We start from the raw sequence: 25,367 nt of genomic DNA, 5'->3' as shown, positions 1-25,367 counted from the left end.
TGTGCTTTCAAAACCAGGGAGAAGAAAAAAAAAAAGTAGAGGGAGGGAAAAAGGGAAGCCCCATGCCCTCCCCCCTTACCTTTCCAATGCGACTCTTACATTTGGCTATTCTTGATTTGGATCCTTTATGATAAACTGGTAACAGCAGCAAGGGGCTTCCTGGGTAGTTCAGCAGTAAAGAATCTGCCTGCCCATTCAGGAGACATGGGTTTGATCCCTGAGTTGGGTAGGTCCCCTGGAGAAGGAAATGGCAACCTACTCCAGTATTCTTGCCTGGAAAAACCCATGGTCAGAGGAACTTGGCAGGCTACAGTCCACGGTGTCACTAAGAGTCGGACTTAGCTACCAAACAACAATGAATAAACTGGTAAATGTAAGCATATGTTTCCCTGATTTTAGTAAGCCACTAGCAAATCAATCAAAACCAAGGAGGGAGGTCTTTGCAACCTCTTATCTAATGCTGGTTGGTCAGAAGCATAGGTAATAATAACTGCTGGTTGGTCAGAAGCACAGGTAATAATAACAACCCAGATTTGCACCTAACATGTGCAGTCTCCTGGGACCAAGCCTTTAACTTCTGGGATCTGACACTTTCTCCAGGCAGAAAGTATTAGAATTAAGTTAAATTATAGGACACCCATCAGGTGCTACAGAGAATTGCTTGTTGAAAGGAAATTTTCCACATATTTTGGTGACTAGAGTGACAGAAGTGAAGTGTTCTGAGTGATAAAAGAGACACTCAGGAAAGAAAACACAGAGAAAGAACTGGGTTTTTCCCAACATAGGAGGAAAACGGGGTTCCTTCTCTTTACAACCTCAAACAAGATAAACCCCCCAAAATCTATCTGAAGACATATCATAAATTGTTGAAAATCAAAGACAAAGAAAAATCTTGAAAGCAGCCAAAGGAAAATCACACATTACTTACACGACAGTGGTTCTCAGCTGGGGATTACACTGTCCCCAAGATGATCTTTGACAATATCTGTTGACATTTTTAATGGTCACAACTTGGGGAGGCAGGGAGCTGCTGGTATCTAGTAGGTAGAGACTAAGGATGTTAATAATAAAAAGCCTACAAAACCAACTATGTGATACCTTAAAGAAACTCATTCAGGGAATTCCCTGGTGGTCCAGTGGATAAAACTCTACATTCTTAACACAGGGGGCCTGGGTTCAATCCCTGGTCAGGAAACTAGATACCACATGCCACAACTAAGACCTGGCTAAGCCTAAATAAATTAAAAAAAAAAAAGAAAGAAACTCATTGAAACTTGAAGGTAAAAAAAATAGTGTAATAAGATACCATGCACACATTAATCAAAAGAAAGCTGGAGTGGTATTTAATCTCAAAGTAAGAGCAAAGAAAGCTATCAGAGATGAAGAAGGACATTACATCACAATAAAAGGGTCAATTCACTTTGAAGACATAGCAATCCTAAGTGTAAACAGACCAAACAACAGAGCTTCAAAATATATGAAACAAAAACAAAACTGAGCAGAGAAATAGGCAAATGATTATAATAAGAGATTTAAATACTCCATTCTCAGGAGTAGATGGAACAAGAGACCAAAAATCAGCAAACATACAGATGAACTGAACAGTATCAACCAACTGGAACTACAACATTTATAGAGCCCTCCACCCAACAACACAAAACATTTGCCAAAATATACTGTACCTATCTAAAATGAAGATATCAAACAAGTGGCAACAGATTAAGGAAACATAAGTATACAAGATATACTTACCAACTGTAGTGTAATTAAACTATTAATGCAAGTTAAGAGATTTCTCTGGTGGTCTAGAGGCTGAGACTCTGTTCCCAGTGCACGGGAACCAGGTTCCATCCCTGATCAGGGAACTAGATCCCACATTCTGCAACTAAGATGCAATGTGGCCAAATAAATAAATAGTTTTTAAAAACCTACAAGTTATTAAGGAAAAAAGTCCATAGGTCAAAAAGGAAGTTTCAAGGGAAATCAGAAAATACTTTGAACAACAAAAAACACCCCACCAAGATTTATGGGATTAAGTTATTTAAAGGGAAATTCATAGCATCACATATCTACATTAGGAATTAAAAAAGGGTCTCCAATTAATAACCAAAGCTTCCACCTTAAACTAGCGAAGAAAAGCATAAAATAAACCCAAATCAAGTAGAATAAATAAAATAATGAAGAGTCAAATTAATGAAAAGAAAAAAGCAGGAAAAAATTAATGAAACCAAATACTGTTTCCTTGGAGAAAAAAGATAAAATGGATAAACCTATGGCAAGACTGACAAAGATAATGAGAGAAAGAGGAAGAGTGTGTGTACACAAGAGAACACATTACCAATATAAGGAATAAAGGAGATAATACTACAGACCCCACAGACAATTAAGAGGATAATGAGGGAATACTGCAAAACTTTGTGCATCTCTATTCAACAACTTGACTGAAATTAACCAATTCTGAAGCAACTACAAATCACCAAAACTACCTAAGATAAAATAGCCAAAAAAGCTCTGTAACTATGTAAAAATATTAAAATTGAACTAAAAAATAAATAAAACATCTTCTAAGGAAGAAATCTCTATGCTCAGGTAGTTTCACTGGCAAATGCTATCAAACATTTAAAGAAATACTGTCATCTCAGCACAACCTCTTCCAAAACACATAAACAAGCACTTCACAGGACAGTTTGAGACTATATTACCCTGATAACAAAGTCAAAGACAACACACACACAAAATAAAACTACCAACAAACATCCCTCAAGGACGGAGACACACTAAATCGTCAACCACAAAGTTAACAAACTGAATCAAGGAATAAGTTCAAAGAATAAAACACCACAACCAAGTGGAATTTTTCTCAGGAATCTAAGATTGGTTCAATATTTGAAGAACAATGTAATCCATCACAGTAAGAGTCTAAAGCAACTGCATGATCATATCAATGTGTGCAGAAAAAGCATTTGACACAAACCAACATTCACTCACTATAAAGACTGTCAACAAACTAGGAACACAAAGAATATCCTCAACCTGATAAAGGGAATCCACAAAAGTACTACAGCTAACATTTTACTTAAAAGTCAAAGACTGGATGTTTTCTCACAAAAGACTGAGAATTAGGCAACGTCTTATTATTTCCATTCTCATTCAAAGCCCTCATCAGTGTAACAAGGCAAACAAGAGGCATATAGAAGGGAAAAGAAGTGAAACTATGCCTATTTGCAATGACATAGTTTGTCTAAGTAGAAAATTTCACACAATCATTAACTAAAAAAAAACTTTTAGGGGAATTTCCTGGCAATCTAATGGTTAGGAGTGAGTGCTTTCACTGCCAGGACTGAGTTCAACCCCTGATCAAGGAACTAAGGTCCTTCCAGCCTCATGGAGAGGTCAAAACATTAAAAAAAACAAACACACACACACACTTTTAGAATTAGTTTAGCATCAATGTAAATACTTAACATTGCTGAACTATATGGTTTAAAATAGTTAAATTGGTGAATTTATGTATATTTTACAATTTAAAATAAAAAATCACTTATAATAGGAACCCACCCAGCACCCAATTTGAGTAATAGGTATGAATCTCACAAAAACACAAGTAAGACTTGTTTACTTCCAGTAGAATTTTTGCAGATATAGACTTCCTGGTTCTAAAATATATATGGAAAGGCAAAGTAACTAGAATAGCAGTAACAATTTGAAAAAGATTAGAACAATAACACTACCCAATTTTAAGACTTACTATTTAAAGCCCCTGCCAAGAAAGTATAGTATTGAAAAAGGGATAGACATATAAATCAGTGGAGCAGAAGAGAATGTAGAAACATACTCACAACTGTGGCCAAATGATTTGTGACAAAAATGCAAAGGAAATTCAATAGAGAAAGGATAGTCTTCTAACATACCAGTCAGAATGGCCATCATCAAAAAGTCTACAAGCAATAAATGCTGGAGAGGGTATGGAGAAAAGGGAACCCTCTTGCATGCTGGTGGGAATGTAAATTGATACAGCCACTATGCAAGACAGTATAGAGATTCCTTTAAAAACTAGGAATAAAACCATCATATGACCCAGCAATCCCACTATTAGGTATATACCCTGAGGAAACCAAAACTGAAAAAGACACATGTACCTCAATATTCACTGCAGCACTATCTACAATAGCTAGAACATGGAAGCAACCTAGATGTCCACTGATAGATGGATCAAGAAGCTATGGTACATATATACAATAGAATATTACTCAGCCATAAAAAGCAACACATTTGAGTCGGTTATAATGAGGTGGATGAATCTAGAGTCTATTATACAGAGTGAAGTCAGTCAGAAAGAAAAAGATAAATATCATATACTAATGCATATATATGGAATCTAGAAAGATGGTACTGATGAATTTATTTGCAGGACAGCAATGGAGAAACAGATTTGAGAGAACAGACTTATGGACACAGTGGGGAGGGGAGGAAGGAGAGGGTGAGATGTATGGAGAGAGGAACATGGAAACTTACAATGCTGCTGCTGCTGCTAAGTCGCTTCAATCGTGTCCGACTCTGTGAGACCCCAGAGACGGCAGCCCACCAGGCTCCCCCCGTCCCTGGGATTCTCCAGGCAAGAACACTGGAGTGGGTTGCCATTTCCTTCTCCAGTGCATGAAAGTGAAAAGTGAAAGTGAAGTCGCTCAGTCGTGTCTGACTCCTAGCGACCCCATGGACTGCAGCCTTCCAGGCTCCTCCGTCCATGGGATTTGCCAGGCAAGAGTACCATATGTAAAATAGGAAGCCAAGTGGAATTTGCTGTATGACTCAGGGAACTCAAACAGGGGCTCTGGGACAATCTAGAAGGGTCTGATAGGCAGGGAGACGAAAGGGAGGTTCAAGAGGGAAGGGACATATGTATACCTATGGCTGATTCATGTTGATACTTGGCAGGAAACAAAATTATGTAAAGCAATTATCTTTCAAATAAAAAATTTTTAAAAAATTCATTAATTAAAAAATGCAAACGCAATTCAATGGCCAAAGGATAGTCTTCCAACACACTGTGTTGGATTAACTAGACATCTAAATGCAAAAGCTGTGTTTGCCTGAGCCTCACAAATTATACGAAAGTTAACACAAAATGCATTGTAGGTCTGAATGTAAAACATGAGACTATAAAACTTCACAACAGGAGAAAACCTTTATAAAGGTTCCTGAATAAAGAGCTTCTAGACAACACGCCCAAAGTACTAAACATAAAGGAGAAACAGTCAAAGTCAGTAAGTTGGACTCTAGTAAAATTTAAAACTTCTGTTCTGATAAAGAAAAGGGGATGGGAAGAGGAGTAAATATCTGCAAATCGCATAGCTGACTAAGGACTTGTATCAAAGGATGAAGAAATCTCAAAAACCCAATAAAAAGGAAATAACCTAATTCAGTAGCAACAGACTTAACCAGACATTTCAGAGAGGATATGCAGAAGATAATCAGTACCTGAAAAATTGCTCAACATCACTGGCCACTACAGAAACATAAATAAACCAAAATGAGACACCACTACTATTAGAGCAGCTAAAATAAAAATATCAACACCAGCATCACCAGATGCTGGTGATGGTGCTGACCAACTGGGTCACTCAGATCACTGGTGGGAATGTAAAAGCAGCACAGCCACTGTGGAGACCAGTTTCTCAGTTTCCTATAAGGTTAAATGTATTTCTCATATGACCCACACAGCAAAACTGTTCAGTTGTTGGTGGAGGCAGCTGGATGTGACACCACAAGGTCATCACGAGGGTGCTTTTATTGGTGTGACAGGATGGTCGTATATCCTGACTGCAAGGACAGAACACAAATATGTACATGTTAAAACTTAAAAAAAAAATTATACCCCCCAAAAAGTCCATTTTCAAACATATTTAATTTCATACTTTATTACAGTAAATTAGTTGGCAGGAAGACATCAAGAACATGATAGAGTCATAAAGAAAGCCAACAAAACTAACATCTTCCCCCACCCCCTAACCTAAGTCTCTATACATATGTCCTGTCTGACTCCTGAAGACTCCTTTTACATAGGATGAAGAAGCCAAGAGCCCCCATTTTATCTGAATGGCATGTCACTTTCAATGGATTCCAATACTCATTTATTTTAAGGGATGTTAAAAGAGATTTCCTATCCAGCACTTTGTCTGTATCTGACACAGTATGTGAGGCTTCCTGACCATCAATCTTAAAGCTTCCTCTTGGAATCTAGAAAACTGGTACTGATGAACCTATGTGCAGGGCAGCAATGGAGACAAAGACGGAGAACAGACTTGCGGGCACTGGGGTGGGGGCAGAGGGTGGGGTGAATTGAGAGAGTAGCACCGAAACATATACATTACCATATGTAAAACAAAAAGCTAGTGGGAATTTGCTGTATGATGCAGGGAGCTCAACCTGGGGCTCTGTGACAACTCAGAGGGGTGGGGTGGGATGGGAGGTGGGAGGGAATTTCAGGAGGGAGGGGACATATGTATACCCATGGCTGATTCATGCTGATGTATGACTGAAACCAACACAACACTGTAAAGCAATTATCCTCCAGTTAAAAAAAATCAGACTTATTTCTCTCCATTGTCTTCTTGGACTCAGTAACTCATCCCTATTTTGGTTATTAAATAAGCCCATGAAAGTGAAAGTGAAATCGCTCAGTCGCATCCGACTCTTAGCAACCCCATGGACTACAGCCTATCAGGCTCCTCCGTCCATGGGATTTTCCAGGCAAGAGTGCTGGAGTGGATTGCCATTTCCTTCTCCAGGGGATCTTCCCGACCCAGGAATCAAAGCCGGGTCTTCTGCATTGCAGGCAGATGCTTTACCGTCTGAGCCATTAGCCATCTGTAAATAAGCCCATATTCATCCTTAAAATACACTCAACCTTGGTTTCCAATTAAAGTATTTAAGTTATATCCCGTTAAGAAAAGGGTCTTAACAATGAAACAGAGATCCTCTGAAGAAGATAAAAAAGAAAAGTTACCTACAAGGCTATCACACTACTGTCGGCGTTTTGATTTTTGCTCTTCTGGGCTTTTCCTTTTACATACGATCGTAGATGGTTTGTATGAGTAAATTAAGCATTCTTAATTTTTTCAGTATTTTGAAATAGGTTACTCATTTTCTCCTTAAAGTGAAGTTTTCACTATTGTTTTGTTTGTTTTTTGTTTATTTATTTATTCTTTTGACCATGACGAAAGGCTTATGAGATCTTAATTTCTCGACCAGGGATGGAACCAGGGCCACCACAGTGAAAGTGCCAGTCCTAACCACTGAAGCGCCAGGGAATTCCATTCACTGCTGTTTAAAAAATAAACCCTCACTGGGTGGCGGGGGGCACACACAAATGTCCCATTAAACTGCAGGCTAACTCTCACACCTCATTTTGATGATATTCACTGAGTTTGATCCACTTTTGTACATATCACAGAATTAACAGAACAAAACTCACCTTTGATTCAGTTCAACTGCTCTCTAATGACCATCACAAGAAAGGAAAACCTCAATGTGGGACTAGGAGTTTTGTTTTCATGTAATTCTGTGCTTTCAAGAACAGGAAGGAAAAAAAAAGTAGAGGGAAGAAAAAAGGGAAAGCCTATAGGAGGGGAAGAAGCCCCATGCCCTTCCCCCATACTTAGCCCTATGCGTCCATTTCACCTGGCTGTTCCTGATTTGGATATTTTATAATAAACTGGTATTAGCAGCAAGAGGCAGGAGGCAGAGGTAGAAAGGGGAGGGGGAGCTCAAAGTACCACATGGGACACAAGCGTGACCCTCAGCCTCATTCCTAACTCGACTCCACCAGAGGTTTGGGGTTTTGGGGGGTTTTGTTTTGGCTTTCTTTTTCAATTCAAGCTACTTGGTAATCTCCTTGGTTTATGACTGCCTTCTTCTAAATTACCAGAAGGCCCCTCTACAATAAGATGGCTACAACATAAAAAGCTAGAATTCAACTTGTTCTCCCACCATTTCTACTTTGAAAAGTTCTGTGCCAAGGATGCCAGTTACTGAGGATAAATCTGTCTCCTGAGGCATAAGAAGTATGTATTTGGTCTTCGTCCCTGGTTCCCAACACACAGATCCTTTAGTTTCCTGAACAACAGGAGTGACGAGGAGTATCTTTCACCCTGACAAGGCGTGTCTCAGTGGACCCCTAGACAGCTTCAGGATGAGGGACTGGTCGTCAGAAAGACTCAGGCACAACCGGAGGTTCAGAACTTACATTCTCACTTCTCCACCCCTGGCGAGAGGAGAGGGGCTGGAGATCGAGTTAATCACTAACGGCCAATGACTTCATCAATCACACCAGCGTAAGGAAGTCTCCACAGAACCCTAAAAGGACAGGGCTTGGAGAGCTTCTGGGCTGGTGACTATGTGGAGATGTGGGGAGAAGGCAAACACGGAAAGAGCATGGAAGCGCCACACCCTCTCTTCACACCCTGCACTGTGCATCTCTTCCACTCGGCCGTTCCTAAGTTGTACCCTTCAGAGTAAATCGGTCACAGTAAGTAACGGACATTCCTGAGTTCTGTGAGCCATTCTAGTGAACTGCCAAAGGGTAGCAGGGTATTGTGGGACCCTCCATCCAGCTTTGTGGTCAGCCAGGAACAACTGTGAGTAGCCTGGGCATTCCTCTGCACCTGGCATCTGAAACGAGGGTGGTCCTGTGGAGTCTGATGCTAAACTGAACAACATCAGAACTGAAATGAATTGTTAAGACACTTAAGCTGGTGTTGGAGGAACAGAGAAGTGGCACTGGAAAGATGCCGTGTATTTGATATCAGAAATGTCAAGAAAATGACACGGGTCCTCTGTCTTTACGGCCTCAATCAAGTGGACAAATCTCTTACTTCACACTCAAAGAGTACCATTTTGCACCAAAAACAGCAAGGGTTAGGTCAGTGCTTTTAGGGCTCTTGGCACATTAAAACAAAGATCTATTGGATCCTGTGCAAATAAAAGATTACAAAGCTTTAACATCTTAAAGCTTTTTAAAAGTCACTTTTTTTGGCTATGGAGCATTAAAGTTTGGATAACTATTACACTATTTCCCACCCACAAGTAGTTAACTTCTTTTCCTCTCAGTGGTTTTTCATGGGATAGCATTTATTCCTAATCACCAATCTAAACTTGAAGCAGTATAGCAATCACGTAAATCAGAAACAGAGACTTACCAATTATTTCTTCTTTAATCTCCTATGACTTGAAGTGAATACTACTGAAACTGAAAACTTCTTTTTTATGACCTTTCCTGTTTACAACCATATGCGATCTGTTTGTGGTTGTGAGTGGTTTAATGTAATTCAGACAGAAAAGGGCCAACTGTTTTCGCTGGAAGTATTACAGGACTCATCTGCAGGTTGTGAAATTGAAAGAGCTTGGCACTTGGCAACTTGGCCAACGAACATAACTTGGCACTAACACAGCATCTTAAAATTAGTGTTCAGGCACCTCTAAAAATTATCTTACAGCTTGAGAACACATGAACAGCAGCCCTCCATGGACACTCCTCCACAGGATGGTTGTGCCTACAGGCTGTTTTCCCTATTTACACATGGTGAGATGCTTTCGATGGCTGACTAAGAGGTGAATCCTCCTCAGGGTAGTAGTCAAGAAAGAAAACCAAACCAAAGGAAGCATGGGGTTGGGAGTGGAGGAGGGGTGCTTACCACCACCCAGTGCCCTGTGGTCAGAGAGCAACAGCGAGAAAGAGAATCAAGAATAACATCAAGGCCAAGCCCAAATGACCTAAGTAATATTACATTTCACAGAGAAAGCAAAGCAACGATTCAAGAGAGAAGATTCGATTTTAGACACCTTAGTTGAATGGATATTTAAGTAAATGTTTGCTTCCAAATAGCAAAAACAAACACAGTAGCAACAAGTGGAATTTCTCAGAGAGATAAAACAAAAGAGTGCATAGAACTGTTCACATTTAAGATGGAGAAGCATGGGACTTCCCTGGTGGTCCAGTGGTTAAGACTCGAGCTTCCAATGCAAGGAGGGCAGGTTTGCTCTCTGGTGGGGGAACTAAGATCCTGCATGCAGCTTAGCGTGGCCAGAAAAAAAAAAAAAAGAATGAAGAAGCACATATCGGGGAATAATACACAAGAGTAACCATGACTAAAGCCTGCAGGGAGAGGAACTGAGCATAAATGTTGCAAGAAAATGAATGACTGAGGAAACACCAATGGATGTGGTCCCAAGGGATGTGATCACACTATGATCTCTAAACACCATTGCCCAAGAGAGCAGGCTTTCTGGAGCAAGGGCTTATTCCAGTCCTTGCAACAGGAAATGTACAAGACAAACTTGGAATTTCTTAAACCAACGATCGAGGAAGCTATCAACTAGTAAGGAGGCATCAGGAGGACGGGCCTCTCAGAACTGGATAATCTGATCATCAGTAAGAACGATTCTAGTAATTCTGAAAGCCATGTATGTTTCAACTCATGAGCTCACAACTACACACAAAACCTCATTGGTTCAAAAACAAAAATAACTCATTGGTTATCCCTGTAGGATGCCAAGGCACCCTATGTTTTAAGGTAGTAAATGAGTGGAAAGAATCAACCATTTTCCTTCTCTCCTACACAGACTACTGCTGTTGTTCAGTTGCTCACTCGTGTCTGACTCTTTGCAACCCCGTGGACTGCAGCTCACCAGGCTTCCCTGTCCTTCAGCATCTCCCGGAGCTTGCTCAAACTCATGTCCACTGAGTCAATGATGCCATCCAACCATCTTCTCCCTTTGTCATCTCCTTTTCGTCCTGCCTTCAATCTTTCCTTCAATAATTCAATAGCTAATAAGAACAAGTTCCTCTATACAAATGCATTCTAACTAATATATGAAGAAACAGTAGAATTAGAGTATTACCATCCTACAGCCATACAGTATTGAAATCTAAGCAATGATCAATGGCATTGCACAACCCCAAAATGCAAATTATGTTAGAGCAAGCCAAAAGTGAACTTGATTCTAATCCAAGTCCCACAAGGGTCAGAGGAACGTGTAAAGTGACCACACACGGATATAGTTCAGCAAACAATGTGAAACATTCTAAAGAATAAAACCAACTTCAACAAATACACTACACCCTCCCCAAAAAAGATGAACCTATTAACTGTGTTAAAAAAGATCTTACTTGGGTCCTGACTCAAAGAATTTTTATAAAAGATAATCAAGGAAATATGATTAGATTTGAAATGTAAGAGTTACTATTCATTTAACACATGAATTTTTTAAAGAGACTGTTAAGGACTGAATTATATCCATCCTCCCCAAAATCCATACGGTGAAGTCTTGATTTCTAGACTGTATTCCAAATATAATTCAATTGTATTTGGAAATAGGATATTTACAGAGGTAGTCGAGGTCATTAGGATGGTCCCTAATCCAATATAGCTGGTATCCTTATAGAAAGGAGACATCTGGGGACTTCTCTAGTGGCCCAGTGGTTAAGACTTTGCCTTCCAATGCAGAGGGTACACGTTCAATCCCTCGTCAGGGTGCTGAGATCCCACATGCCTTGCTGGCCAAAAAAAAAAAAAAAACCATAAGGCAGAATCAGTATTGTAACAAATTCAATAAAGACTTTAAAAATGGTTCAAATCAAAAAATCTTTAAAAAAAAAAAAAAGAGAGAGAGAGAGAGAAAGAAATCTGGACGGACACACACACAGCAAAACCATGTGAAGGCTGGATTTAGTGTCACAAACCAAGAACTACCCGATCAGCAAGGCCCTGAACAAATCCTTCTCTCACGGCCCTCATGCATTCGTGCTAAGTACGCTTCAGTCCTGTCCGACTCTTTGTGGCCCCATGGACTGTAGCCTGCCAGGCTCCTCTGTCTATGGGGATTCTCCAGCTAAGAATACCAGAGTGGACTGCCATGCCCTCCTCCAGGGGATCTTCCACAGGGACTGAACCTGTGTCTTAGGCACCTTCTGCATCTTAGGCAGGCAGGGTCTTCATCACTAGTGCCCTCTGATATCAGACTTCCAGCTTCCAGAATTGTGAGACTGAAAAACTGTTGTTTAAGCCACCCAGCGTGTGGTGTTCTGCAGTAGCCCTAGCAAACTAATACAGAGACATTAACTTTTAGAGATGAAGTCAGTGTTTACTAAATTAAGTGATGTGATGTCCAGGATGTACTTCAATAATCTGGGAAAAGACGGAAGAAGCTATAGAGTTATTTAAAAAAGAGAGAGACTGGGACTCCCCTGGTGGTCTAGTGGTTGGGAATCCACCTTGCAATGCAGGGGAGCACAGGTTTGATCCCTGGTCAGGGAACTAAGATCCCACATATCTCAGGGCAACTAAGCCCTGCAGCCGTAACAACTGAGCCCGAGCCACGACTAGAGAGTTGGTACACGGCAACGAAAGATAACTTCGTAGCACAACTGGGACCCACCTGACGCAGCCAAATGAATAATAAATACTTTAAAAAGAGAGACTGACCATACATTGATAATGGTTGCAAAGTATCATTGATTTAGCCTTTTTGTTTGATATTTTTCATAAGAAAAAGTTTCGATAAAGGACCTTTGAGATGACCATCTCAGAAGAACTATGAAGCACAGGACACAAGTCCAGGCATCACATGCAAGGGCAGAGCAAACACAGATAGGGAGCTGGTTAGGACCAGAACACACGCCTCGAACACACGCCTCGTACACCAATCATCCAGGGCTGGTATTCCCCGAACAACTTGCACCAGCTCATTTCAAACAAGGCAAAGTCTGGCCCTCCCAGAGCAACGATGCATGAAGAACTCTATTGTCTACAGGTGGCTAAACAGAACAGTTTACCAATAACTTCCCCAAATAATCTGAGCCCATTCATTGCACATAACCATATATTTCCTCCAGACCCAGGGAAGATCCAGTTTCTATTGGGTTCACTGTCAAACTTTCAGGGGCATGATGAAAGCAAATAAGTGATGATCATTTCAAGAAATAGAAACTTACCTTTCAGGGGAAGTGTTCTGTTTGAGTAACCTGATTAAGAGCAGAAACTCTACCACTTTCCAGCTGCGTGACCCTGGGCAAATTACTTCACCTCTCTGACCTCAGCTGTCTCATCTGTAAAGTAAGATCATGGGACTGTGGTGAAGATTAAAACAAGTCAATTCAGCAGATCAGGACCAGAAATACTGGCACGTTAGTGCTCAGTAAGTGTCAGCGGTTTATTGGCCAGTCCTCAGAGTCAAGCCATGGGGAAGAAAGATCACCTGGCAGCGTCAGCAGTCTCAGTCGCCCGCTACATCCCTTCAAAATTATTTGATAGACATCAACTACTTCTAACAACTCTTCGTACTCAAATTCACTGAAGCCATGATGATTCTTCAAACAATCCAACAAACCCTCCTCTTTCAGGACTTTCCTGGTGGCCCAGTGGCTAAAGTCTCCGTGTTCCCAACGTTAAGGAGCCTGGGTGCAATCCCTGGTCAGGGAACTAGATCCCGCAGGCCGCAGCTAAGAACCAGTGCAGCCAAATACATAGATAAAATACTGTTTTAGAATACACTTCCTCTTTTGGGTTGCTAGGTCCAATTCCAACACGTGGAGGGGGTGTTTCCCACACCACCAATAACCAATTCTCAGACACTAGATGTGTGTCCGATCACTCAGCTCAATTCTGACACTTTCTCAATTCTGACACAGGTAGATAGAATCTGACTCGCAGGTTAAGGGTTCAGTCCCACAAGACTGCCCTCCACCCTTCAGAGGCCAATTCCCCAGGTTGTCATTTATGCTTCAGACCAAACAGCTATGGATATATTTCACATTAATGCCTATGACTTCTTGCTCAGTTCATGCTTAAATGTAAACCCCAAGTTTCTACAGGCATTTTTTTGCTGTTTGAGTTAAAGGACCTCACCTTGTTACGTTGTTGATTATATTTAAGATGCTTTGGTCTCATCTAATTTTTGTACGGCATTTATTCGCATACCCCTCATGGACCACGCAGCACCAAACCACACTGATCAGGGCACCAAACAGGACTCAGCATTATGAGAGATGAATATGAATGACAAATCCTGTGCTTTTAAGGACATCAGCCTTCAATGGGGACTTCACCTCACAGACTCCAAGGCCCCTGCCTAAGTTTCTTCATTTGGAAGTGACCCCACCCAAACCTAGTCTCTCAGGCAGTCGGGTTCTCAGCACACAGTCATCCAAGTCTTCCCATGAAGGAGTGCTATGAGCTATTTCTGTGCCATGCTAATATTCTATGCTATGCTTCTAACTATGCTATTATTTATTTCCCCCCAGACTAGTTAACAAGGCGTCACTACTTTCTTGCTTCCTTTCTTGTTTCTAAATAAAAACCCTTTTGTTTTCCCTTCTTCTGCCAGCACCCAGCATAATGACATTGCTACTTCTATATCCCAGTAGTGAATTCAGGGAGGTCTCCTAATATCAGTCTTTCTTACTATATTCAGAGTCCACACAGAAAGAAAATAGAGAGTCTTCACTGAGATGTTACCAGCTTTAAGAAACTGTTATTAATCATATGGAAATTTCTAACATCTACAACTCACCCTCATTAGTAAGCATTTCTCCATTAGAAGTACTTGCCTCGTCTTACAAGAAGATGTCTGATCGGAGTGCATTTTTCAGTACAGTCTGAAATGCGGGCATCACCCTGAAGTTTTTCCCTGTGCCCTTTTACCACAGTGGCCAGGACTCACTTCAGTGTAATTTACAGGGAAGTTTCGCCTCTTCATACTACATCTTACACTAATGCCACACTCCCCACCCCCGAACTTCAGAGGAAAAAAACGTCTTTTAATCACTGAAGGAAGCAAGGCTTTCTAACATTCCCTATGCCCTAGAAGTCAAATTTCTCCAAACTAGGAGGTACGTTCAAACTAACAAGCCTAAGATTTTCAATAAAGAAAGTGTTTAGTACAATCCTAGGTCCCTACAGAAAAAGCCTTTCAAGATTTCCGACAAGATCCACTTACTGCCAAAAACTGCTTTAAGCTTACACAGAAGAACCAAAGAGACCTTTGAAAGAGAAATTAAGATGACTCTGCTGAGAAAAAAAAAGCAAAGAATATCTTATATTACAATGTTCAACTTAAAACTTTGGGCTTTTATTTTCAGTGTACTGGCTACTTGCTTTCCATGCCAAGAACCAGAGGCTAATCCAGTGCTATGTCAAAAGCCTGGATGCAAGCTGAGGATGCTTTAGCTATGAAGGGGCCCCCCTTTACTTCCCTAGGTTTAGACCAGGAGACAGCTCCTACTTCCTTTATTCCATCACACCAGACAATGAACGTGGCAGAACAATGAATTTTACACTGTGGAAACCTCTTCAGAGTTTCTTCCTGAGATATTCATCTTCTCACCTCAATGAAGTCCAGGAAATATCTGATATCTGGGCCTTGAGATAAAACCAACTTATATTCTTCATTTTCCAACAAACTGTAATTTTCTTTTTTTTTTAATTTTTCTTAATTAATTTACTTTAATTGGAGAATAATTACTTAACAATACTATGGTGGTTTTTGCCATACATTGACATGAATCAGCCACGGGTGCACATGTATCCCCCTCTCCTGAAACCCCCTCCCACCTCCCTCCCCACCCCATCCCTCTAGGTTGTCCCAGAGCACTGGCTTTGAGTGCCCTGCTTCATACACTGAACTTGCACTGGTCATCTATGCATTCCCCATCAGTATTTGTCAGATCACATATTCAAAATCCTGCCTCCGAAAATACAGTCACTCCAGGCAAGAGCAGACCATCACCCAACAGCTCAGTGTATTTTCCCAGACAATAACCTCTGTGAAAAAACATTATTCTACTTTCAATACGTGACCCCCAAATAAGAACCTAACTTGCCCTTTACTACAGACACTTCATTTAGGTAATTAATGGGTCTTACACTTCCCTTCAGGGGAGGTCTCCCCTTTTAACATGTTTTAAGTACTAGTAACCTTGACTGGAGAGTAGTATTAAGATAGTAAGATGAGGAGTAACTGTAAGAAGCCCTTTCCTGAGGCCTTGGCAATTTACTTTTTTAAATGAAGAAAGACACTCCTTAAACTCAGAAAATGGGACCAATTTAAGACACTGAGAAAGGCAAAAGAAAAAGGATTCTCAAGGTGTTTGTTTAAAGTCAAGTGCTCTGCTGGGGCTCTATCCCCTCCTCACCTCTTTGGTGTTTCCCCAAGAACCCTTAAATCCTTGTCCTATAAATCATGTCTATGTCTCTTGAGGCATCTGAGGATACAGATCTGTCCACCATCAAGACCATCTATCTCTAGAGGAGCCCTTCCAGTTCTGGTCACATCACAAATCTACTCTTCAAGTACTTTAGCCAAGAGGGTGGCTTGAATATCACATAATTTTGAATATGTGATCTGAAAAATACTTCAGAAATGCACACTTTAAAATTACAACTTGCTGGAAAATGCAGAATGTTGCCTTTGCCTCAAGGCCCAGATGCTTCATTAAAAGATGAGTAGGATCTCATCACATCAAGAGGATGTGATTCATGTACACAACGGAATATTACTCGGCCATAAAAAGGACGGAAACTAGGTCATTTGAGGAGACATGATAGAACTAGAGTCTGTCATGCAGAGTGAAATCAGGGGTGGGGGGGTGGGGAGGCAAACATCATATATTAGCCTACAGATGTGGAATCTAGAAAAATGGTACAGATGACCTTATTTGCAGGGCAGAAACAGAGACACAGATGTACAGAACAGGTGTATAGATACCAAGGGGTGGGGGTGGATAAATTAGGAGATTGGGATTGGCATATATATATAGTTGATACTATGTATAAAATAGATAACTAATGAGAACCTACTGTATAGCACAGGGAACTCTACTAATGCTCTGTGGTGACCTAAATGAGAAGGAAATTCAAGAGAGAGGGGACATATGTGTACGTAGAGCTGATTCACTTTGCTGTACAGCAGGAACTAACACAACATTGTAAAGCAACTATGTTCCCCAAAAAATAATTTTACGAAGTCAACTGATTTAAATAGAAAAGGCCACAGGGTGGGAGGTGGAGAGGAAACAGTTTCTCCTAGTTCCCTCTACATGCCACATATTTAGGGGAAAAAACAAACCTACCTCTCTGGCTCAGAGGTTAAAGCATCTGCCTGCAATGCGGGAGACGTGGGTTTGATCCCTGGGTCAGGAAGATCCCCTGGAGAAGGAATAGCAACCCACTCCAGTATTCTTGCCTGGAGAATCCCATGGACGGAGGAGCCTGGCGGGCTACAGTCCACGGGGTCGCAAAGAGTCGGATACGACTGAGCAACTTCACTTTTCACTTTCACCTCTCTGGCAGCAGGTACTTCCAAAAGTTAAGTTTCCCATATTTTACCTACTAAAACACATTAGTGAAACATTTAGCCACTCCAGAGTCCTTGAGTGCACTTTATCATCATCCAAAACAAAATGGCTAGAAATCATTTAGCCCCAGCATGACGCACAAAGCACGCAGGATCCGAAGAACCCGAGTCCCCCTGTGTCATTCGGTAGAATATAGTGGTGTAAAGACACTATAAATAAGAAATAGAAAGTAAGCTATCACAGTGGTATAAGGATCACTAACAATCCAGTTACAGACTTTATAAAGCGCCTCAGAGCATCATGGTCCCAGATCTGCCACTTCTTTGAGGACCTCACAGAAAACGGCCTAGAAGAGCACTAGCAGCATAAGGGAGGGATTTTTGCTTCTGAGACGGAGCTCTGACTAGATATTAAGCTCTTAGTTCCAAATTCACCTTTCAACTCTGCGATGCTGGGGGCTGGGACTTTGCACCCTGTCGCACCTTTGTCAGCGGTTTCCCACTGGTTTCTGCTGATTGAAGGCACTAGAAGGGGGACATCCCTGGTGGTCTAGTGGCTAGGACTCCATGTTCCCAATGCAGAGGGCGTGGGTTTGATCCCTGGTTGAGAAACTAGATCCCACATGCTGCAACTAAAAACCTGGCAGAGCCAAATACGGACATACATATATAAAAATTTAAAATATCCAAAAAAGAAGGCACTAGAGGGAAAATGGAAGGCGGAAGAAGAGATGGCACATGTTCTTCCCCATTAATCAGCTGTTCCTCTCAGCATCATCCTAACAGCAATGGGTTTCAGACTCCAGATGCTCTGGGCATCCCCAGAACCAGCTTCATCCACCAGCCACAGCCAGGGAGCATCCCTTTGCTCATTCTCAGTTACTTGAGCCCTTCGTTCCAGCTTCTGGTATCTCATAACCTCAGCCTCTTCCCTTGGCCCCTCTCTTCCCCACTCAGCTCAGGGTGTAACTGCTCTCTGCAGCCAGTGTCTATGGGTTCCATCCTGTTCGTTCACACTTGTGTAACTAGCACTTGTGTAAGTCTGCACATTAAATTCCTCTTGGTGTGATATCTAGTGGTCTTCTGTGTTGTGCTGTAGGCTGGATCTGAGTTAAGCACAAGAACTTAAAGCTGGGAGGAAATGAATTCGTTGTTCATATCATAGCAAAAATGTAGCATGCACTTATATGTACTAAGCATTTTTTAAGGGCTTAAGCATATATAATCCTTCTAATGTCCACAGCAATTCAATGAAGTGGCTATTATTATCCCCATATTAGAAAGGAAGAAAATGAGACTAAAAGAATTTTTTAAAAATCACTTCAGACATCCCCTAACTAGTAAGTAGTGGAGCTGGGATACAATTGTAAGTCTGACTCCAAAAGCCTTCTGCAAAAAACAGGCTTTTCAAGATATTCCATGCTGCTCCTTCAAGACTGTTGACAAGGTTCACAAATAACTTAGTTCAGGTGTGTGATTGCTTTTTTGTTATCCTCATAAGTCTCATTCCTTAACAGTCCCCTTCCCTTTTAACATGCCATCGCTCGATGAGTAAATAATGTCATCTGTCCTGTACAATGTCCCATATACTGGAGTTGGCTATTATGTTTCTTCATGGCATCATTTCACCGGTGCCTCTCCCTTCCATACTTTTTAGAAACTCAAAAGTCAGATTGACATTGAATCCCACTTAAACCTTTATTTTTTTAACAAGAGTATTTCATCTGTGTTGCTATATATTTCCTATTGTATCAAGTCAGGAAATGTGCAATGTCTGGTCATTCCATATAGTGACTCTTAGATTAATTAGTGGAGTCAAAGTCTAACTTCTCCATTGCAGAGGGAGTCCAAACCTGTAAGTGCAAAACCTCACCTTCTATAAGGCTTTGGCATGAGACGACCGCCACAGTCAGGGTGTACAAACCAAATGTTACACAAAGGGACTCCTCAGAATAATGGAAATAAAAATGAAAATAAACAAATGGGACCTACTTAAACTCAAGACCTTTGCACAACAAAGGGAACAATAAACAAAACGCAACGACAATGCACAGATTGGGAGACAACATTTGCAATGATGTGAGCAACAAGGGATTAGTCTCCAAAATTTATGAACAGTTCATGATGCTTCACAGCATCAAAAAACCCAATAAACAAATGGGCAGAAGACCTAAATAGACATTTCTCCAGAGAAGATACAGAGCTGACCAAAAGGCACATGAAAAAATGTCCAACATCACTAATTATTAGAGAAATGTACATCAAAACTGCAATGAGATACCACCTCACACCAGTCAGGATGACCATCATCAAAAAAACCCACCAGCAATGCTGGAGAGGGTGAGAAGGAAACCCTCCTACTCTGCGGGTGGGAATTAAATAGATGCAGCCACTGTGAAGAACAGCACAGAGCTCCCTAAGAACTAACAGCAGGGCTGCCACATGACCCTGCGATCTCACTCCTGCACGTGTGTCCAGAGAAGCACATGATCCAAAAGAATATACGCACCCCAGTGTTCACCGCAGCACCGTTTACAATGGCCCAGACGTCCACCAACAGAGGAATGGACAAAGATATGGTACATATACATATGGAATATTACTCAGCCGTTAAAAAGAATGAAAAATGCCATTTACAGCAACACAGATGGACCTAGAGACTGTCATACTGAGTGAAGTAAGAGAAGGAGAACTATCGTATGACATCCCTTACACGTGGAAATCTAAAAAGAAATGATGCAAATGAAAGATACTCACAGACTTAGATACAGAAAACGATTCACAGACAGAGAATAAACTTATAGAGGCCGGGGGTGGGGGGGCAGGGATAGTTATGGAGTTTGGGATGGACATGTACACACTGCTATATTTAAAATGGGTAACCAGCAAGGACCTATAGTACAGCACAAGGAACTCTGCTCAACGTTATGTGGCAGCCTGGACGGGAGGTGAGCGTTGGGGAGAATGGATTTGTGTGTATGTACGGCTGAGTCCCTTCACTGTTCACCTGAAAGTATCATAACATTGTTAATCGGCTATACCCCAGTATAAAATAAAAAGTTTGAAAACAAAGACCCTCAAAAATCTGACTCCTCAGAAAGGAAATAACAGATGGTGTTCATTCAAGTCTTCAAGGAAAGCAAAAATCCCAACAGTTCATCCTACTTCTGACAAACCCTCAATAAATTTTGTTAATCAGTATTTCAAACCACTCTTTAAATTGCAAAGGGATCAAAGGTCAAGAGTTTCAAAGTCTAGATCCGTGCTTCTTTAAATTCTGTATCTGTTCTTACTTAGTTCTTTGAACCCTGTGGGCCCATATTTGCCTAATTGAAAATGGAGATAATGTCTCCAACTTTACTTCACCTCAAAGGACTATGGGGAGGGGAAATGAAATATAAAAGAAAAAGTTAGATATGACAAATAAAGATTTATTATCAGAGATTAAATTTTACCCAGAATAAGGAAGACTGCAATGAACTGAAAGCTTGAGAAGCCACCAAAAGTACAATCAACAATGCTTGAGAATCCACTGCGAGCGAAATTTGAAGCAACAGGATGGATGAAGTATAAGGCAACAACCACTGCCTACAGATGCTATGCTAGTACACTAGTAACTCACTTAAAAGTGGCTGCCACCACCTGACTCTTTCATCGAAAGCCGTTAAACCAGATATAGTTCCCAGATAGAAAATCACATTTAACGCTGCCCATATTAAAATGAAGAGATTAATGAATACAGACGCCACTACTATAAATAAACTAACAAGGACCTTCTGCGTAGCACAGAGAATTATATTCAGTATCTTATAATAACCTATAGGGGCTTCCCTGGTGGCTCAGTGGTAAAAAAATCCACTTGTCAATGAAGAAGTCACGGGTTTGGTCCCTGGTGGGTGAAGACACCCTGAAGGAAATGGTAATCCACTGCAGTATTCTTGCCTAGAAAATCCAATGGACAGAGGAGCCTGGCAGGCTACAGTCCATAGGGTTGCAAAGAGTTGGACACAACTCAGTGACTAAACAATAACAAAATAACCTATAACAGAAACTAATCTGAAAAAGAATATATATGTATATATGTGTGTGTATATAATACTCAATCACTTAGTTGTATACCAGAAACGAATGCAACATTGTAAATCAACAATACTTCACTTTAAAATAAACTAATAAAAATTGGGATTAAACCAGTAATCTTGATACCATAACACTCGATTCAGGGACCCACCCATCAAGATACTGAATTTCCTAAACAAATGTTAAACTAAAACAAGAAAATGCATTGAGTTTAACCTAAGAAGTCACTGATTCTATCTACAAAATATACCTTTTATACATTATGTAACTTGAAAAATGTTCAGGATAGACCAAAGAATCAAGTCCTCCTGCAAAGATTAAATTCAGTAATACTGTTCTGAAAATACATGTGCTGCAAAATACTGTGAGCATAAGCTATCTGTTACCAACTGGGACTTGGAGACCCAACTCAAATCTTTTAACCATTCTTTGCATTTTGATGAAGGTTATAGTTCAGAGTCTCTTCAAATGCCATTTTAGAAAACTAATGTTAAACACACAAACCTAGTTACTTCTGATTTTTATATTAAAAATACATAAAAGCTGAGCAGTTTTCCCTGCACTACCACCTCCGAAGTAGGTTTTAAGAATTTTCACATTCCATTATCTGAAAGAGTCAACAGACATTTTCTTTTATCTTTTCAGCTACTGGGTTCTCAAATTCTCACCTTGACATCATCAACATAGTTTGGAAATTGCTGACTCAGGCTATTCAACTGTGCTAAAAGATTTGGGTTTATATACAGTTACCACAGTGCCACCATCTGAGCAAAAGAAAGCACAGTAACATTTTAAAATAAAGCATAAATAGCAGTATTTATCTTTTTAAAAAGATTGCCAGAGAACTTCATATTTAAATACAATGAGCAAAACTCATAGAAAGATCTCAAACAAGATTCTCTATGGGATGTGATTGAATGACGAAGTTTGCCCAGTTATACCAGAACCTATTTCAATTTCTTAAAGTACCTCAAAGAGCAGATTTGTTTTCAAAGAAGTAATATACCCTTACAAAGAAAAGCCCAGTGCAAGACAAAGACCATAATAGAGAAGGATTGTGTTCAAGCACATCCAAGAGGTGGAAAGAGGAGGAAAATCTTCGGAAAAACTATCAACAGGCTTAGATACTAAAATCTTAGTTTTAAACATAGAAGTTCTTACCTCCCACTGTAAATGAGGCGGGATATTTCGTATCTGAAGTTTCCGAATCCTGCAGAAGAATTAAAATGTTTTTTAAAAGAAAACAAAAAAAAAAAACATAAAAGCAAAAGATATTTATAGCCAACATGGATGTTTTGAAACTACCTAAAATATATTTATTAACTACATACCAATATATACTAAGAAAACACAGCCCAAGAAAGAAAAAGGAGACCAAGTTAATCACAAGATGCACACTGAGACCACTGGAAACCTAGCGTCATTGGATTGTTGTGGCTTACTCTAAAAGCCACTAAAACTGGCAGATACAATGTGTGAACACATTTCATCTAATGACTGTATGCTAAGTTCAAACCTTTTAGCCTCAAAGCAAGCATCCCAGAACACAAAGCCTTAGTCCAGATGTTCTTAATCTGAGATCACAGCCAAAGGATTCATGGACAGAATTCAACGAAGGTGGACAGGAGCGGTGGGGTGCAGACAGGTGGGGGTCATATTTATTTTCACTATCCCCTAAGTGATATTTAGCCACCTTCAATAGTGAATGTTGGAATTAAACCACAGTAGAATTACACGGCTTGTACTCTTGACATTAAAATAAGTCAGGCATTTTCATTTTACATTAAGGTGTTGCAGATCTTGTATGTTCACTACTGTGATAGTTAGCTGTGTTGCTACAACTTGTTATTTATGTATGTTAAGAAACACATGTTATTATTAGCTTTAACATTTTCTAACTGTATTTCAAAATAATTTCCTTTATAATCCTATGTGCTTTATTTTATGCATTTAAAAATATTCCAAGAGGTCCACACATTTCAGGCTGCCAAAGGAATCCAGGGTACAAAAAAAAAACATTAAAAATCCCCCACCTGAGTTTCAATGCCTACACATATTCCTATATATATACTATGTATATAGAACACAATATATACTTTGTAAAATAATAAAAACTATTATACTACACACCTCCTCCTCTTCTACTCCCTCCTCAAAACTATCCGAGTAAGAGAGGAAGGATGGAAAGAAGGAAGCAACACGAATTATGTGAGACTGTACTCTGGACACCACACACCAATCACCCTCTTACAAGGGAAAGGAATTTAAAGTCAACCAGCTATTTTTTAAAAAGACACTAGCAACTGGGCATGACATCTCAAGTGAAATAATTAACCTCTAGCTCTACAGTCAATTTCCCTTTCCAGGGCCAATGATCCACTTCTAGGTACCTCAGCGCAGACTACATTGATAGTATAGTTCTTTTCCGTTCATCACAAAACTTAAATGAACGCCACCACACTGCCTATCCCCTCGCTGTTGTTCAGTCGCGAGGTTGAGTCCTGGCGACCCCATGGGCTGTGGCCCGCCTTTAGGGAACGCTATATTAGCATGTTAATTAGCCAAACTCAGGTATGTCCTGTTTGTAATCATAAAATAGAGGATGAAAGGAAAATCATTTTTACATTATTTTTATTAGACAGTAAAACAAAGCATAATCACCAAGGGCAAGTATCAGAGATAGTGAGAGAATGTCAATTTAAGAAAACATTTTCAAACACCGTGTAGTCTTAGATTTTACACATCCTATCCTGGAATTTGTTTAAAAGATAAATCATGCGCTAGTAACTATTTAAGCTGCTGGAGGCATACTGTATCTCTGTCTTTGTATAAGTTTTATATTCTTCTATAAAAACCTTAAAAAAACACACCCTAATAAAAGTATTCCTAAAACACAGATTTCAAATCTTCCATGTACTGCTTTAGCAAGCAAAAAGTTACTCACATTGTGTAAATATTCAGCCTGGGTAACTAAGAAGTAAGAATTATTTACTACACATTTGCAAGTACTAATCGGTCTTAATCAAGCAACTGACACATTAAGAAAAAACAGCACAATGTTAAGAAACCCAGGATTCAATCCTATTGGACTGTTTCTGGGTGTATATATATGGGTATATATATTACTAAAGAAATTCCCCCAATGCACACACAAAAGTGTACACAGAGTTAAGGTCACCAAGCAGGTCATTCTTCTTTATTACAAGAACAAATACCTACTTCACAAGGCTCCCAAGAATTTCTTTAAATAGGACACCATTTTTTGTTCATTAGAAGTAATCCATTAGCCATGTTTTCCCCACATATTCTTCAAATTGTACATCTGACACCTATTTATTTATTAGAAGTTACACCAGAATAATTATTTCCCTTAACTGACTGTCCAGTTTCCATTATCTGATTCTCTAAAGTTTCACTTTAGACAAACATCAGGATTATTTTCATAAAGTTAGTATTTTGACAGGCTTCCCTGGTAGCTCAGAGATAAAGAATCCGCCTGCAATGCAGGAGACTCATGTTCGATCCCAGGGTCAGGAAGATCCCCTGGAGAAGGACATGGCAACCCACTCCAGTATTACTGCCTAGAGAATCCCACGGACAGAGGAGGCTGGTGGGCTGCAGTCCATGGGGTCTCAAAAAGTTGAACACGACTGAAGCGACTAAGCACAGCATAGAGTTTTGACATCTAGAACTATGTTTTCCGACTTTGTTTTCCCAGCTCCCATCTCCCATCTGAGCTTTCAGAATTGGGTTATATTTAAATTAGATTCTAAATACCTAAGAGTCAAGAAAACAGATACTGGTATTTGTTTCTCCTCTGTGATTACCGAATCATTAGAGTTTAATTTTAACTACCAACAAAATAAGCTGGCATTTCACCTCCTCCTAAAACACAACCCAAGTATTATTACAAGGATCACACTCCATAGGGGCAGGGA

At 40.2% G+C, this 25,367-nt stretch overlaps 1 protein-coding gene across 4 annotated transcripts in view; it reads right to left on the bottom strand.

Annotated features, from left to right (window-relative positions):
* Positions 1-25,367, bottom strand: part of IGF2BP3 (insulin like growth factor 2 mRNA binding protein 3) — a 144,156-nt gene that overhangs the window by 81,500 nt on the left and 37,289 nt on the right. For all 4 annotated transcript variants that reach the window (XM_005901257.3, XM_070369729.1, XM_070369730.1 and 1 more), the window contains one exon: positions 22,591-22,639. In XM_005901257.3, the coding sequence (XP_005901319.1) occupies positions 22,591-22,639 (49 nt within the window). The remainder of the gene's footprint in view (positions 1-22,590; positions 22,640-25,367) is intronic.

Source organism: Bos mutus, chromosome 4 (assembly GCF_027580195.1).
Source record: "Bos mutus isolate GX-2022 chromosome 4, NWIPB_WYAK_1.1, whole genome shotgun sequence".
NCBI lineage: Eukaryota > Metazoa > Chordata > Mammalia > Artiodactyla > Bovidae > Bos > Bos mutus.
This window is presented reverse-complemented; position numbering and strand designations above follow the sequence as displayed.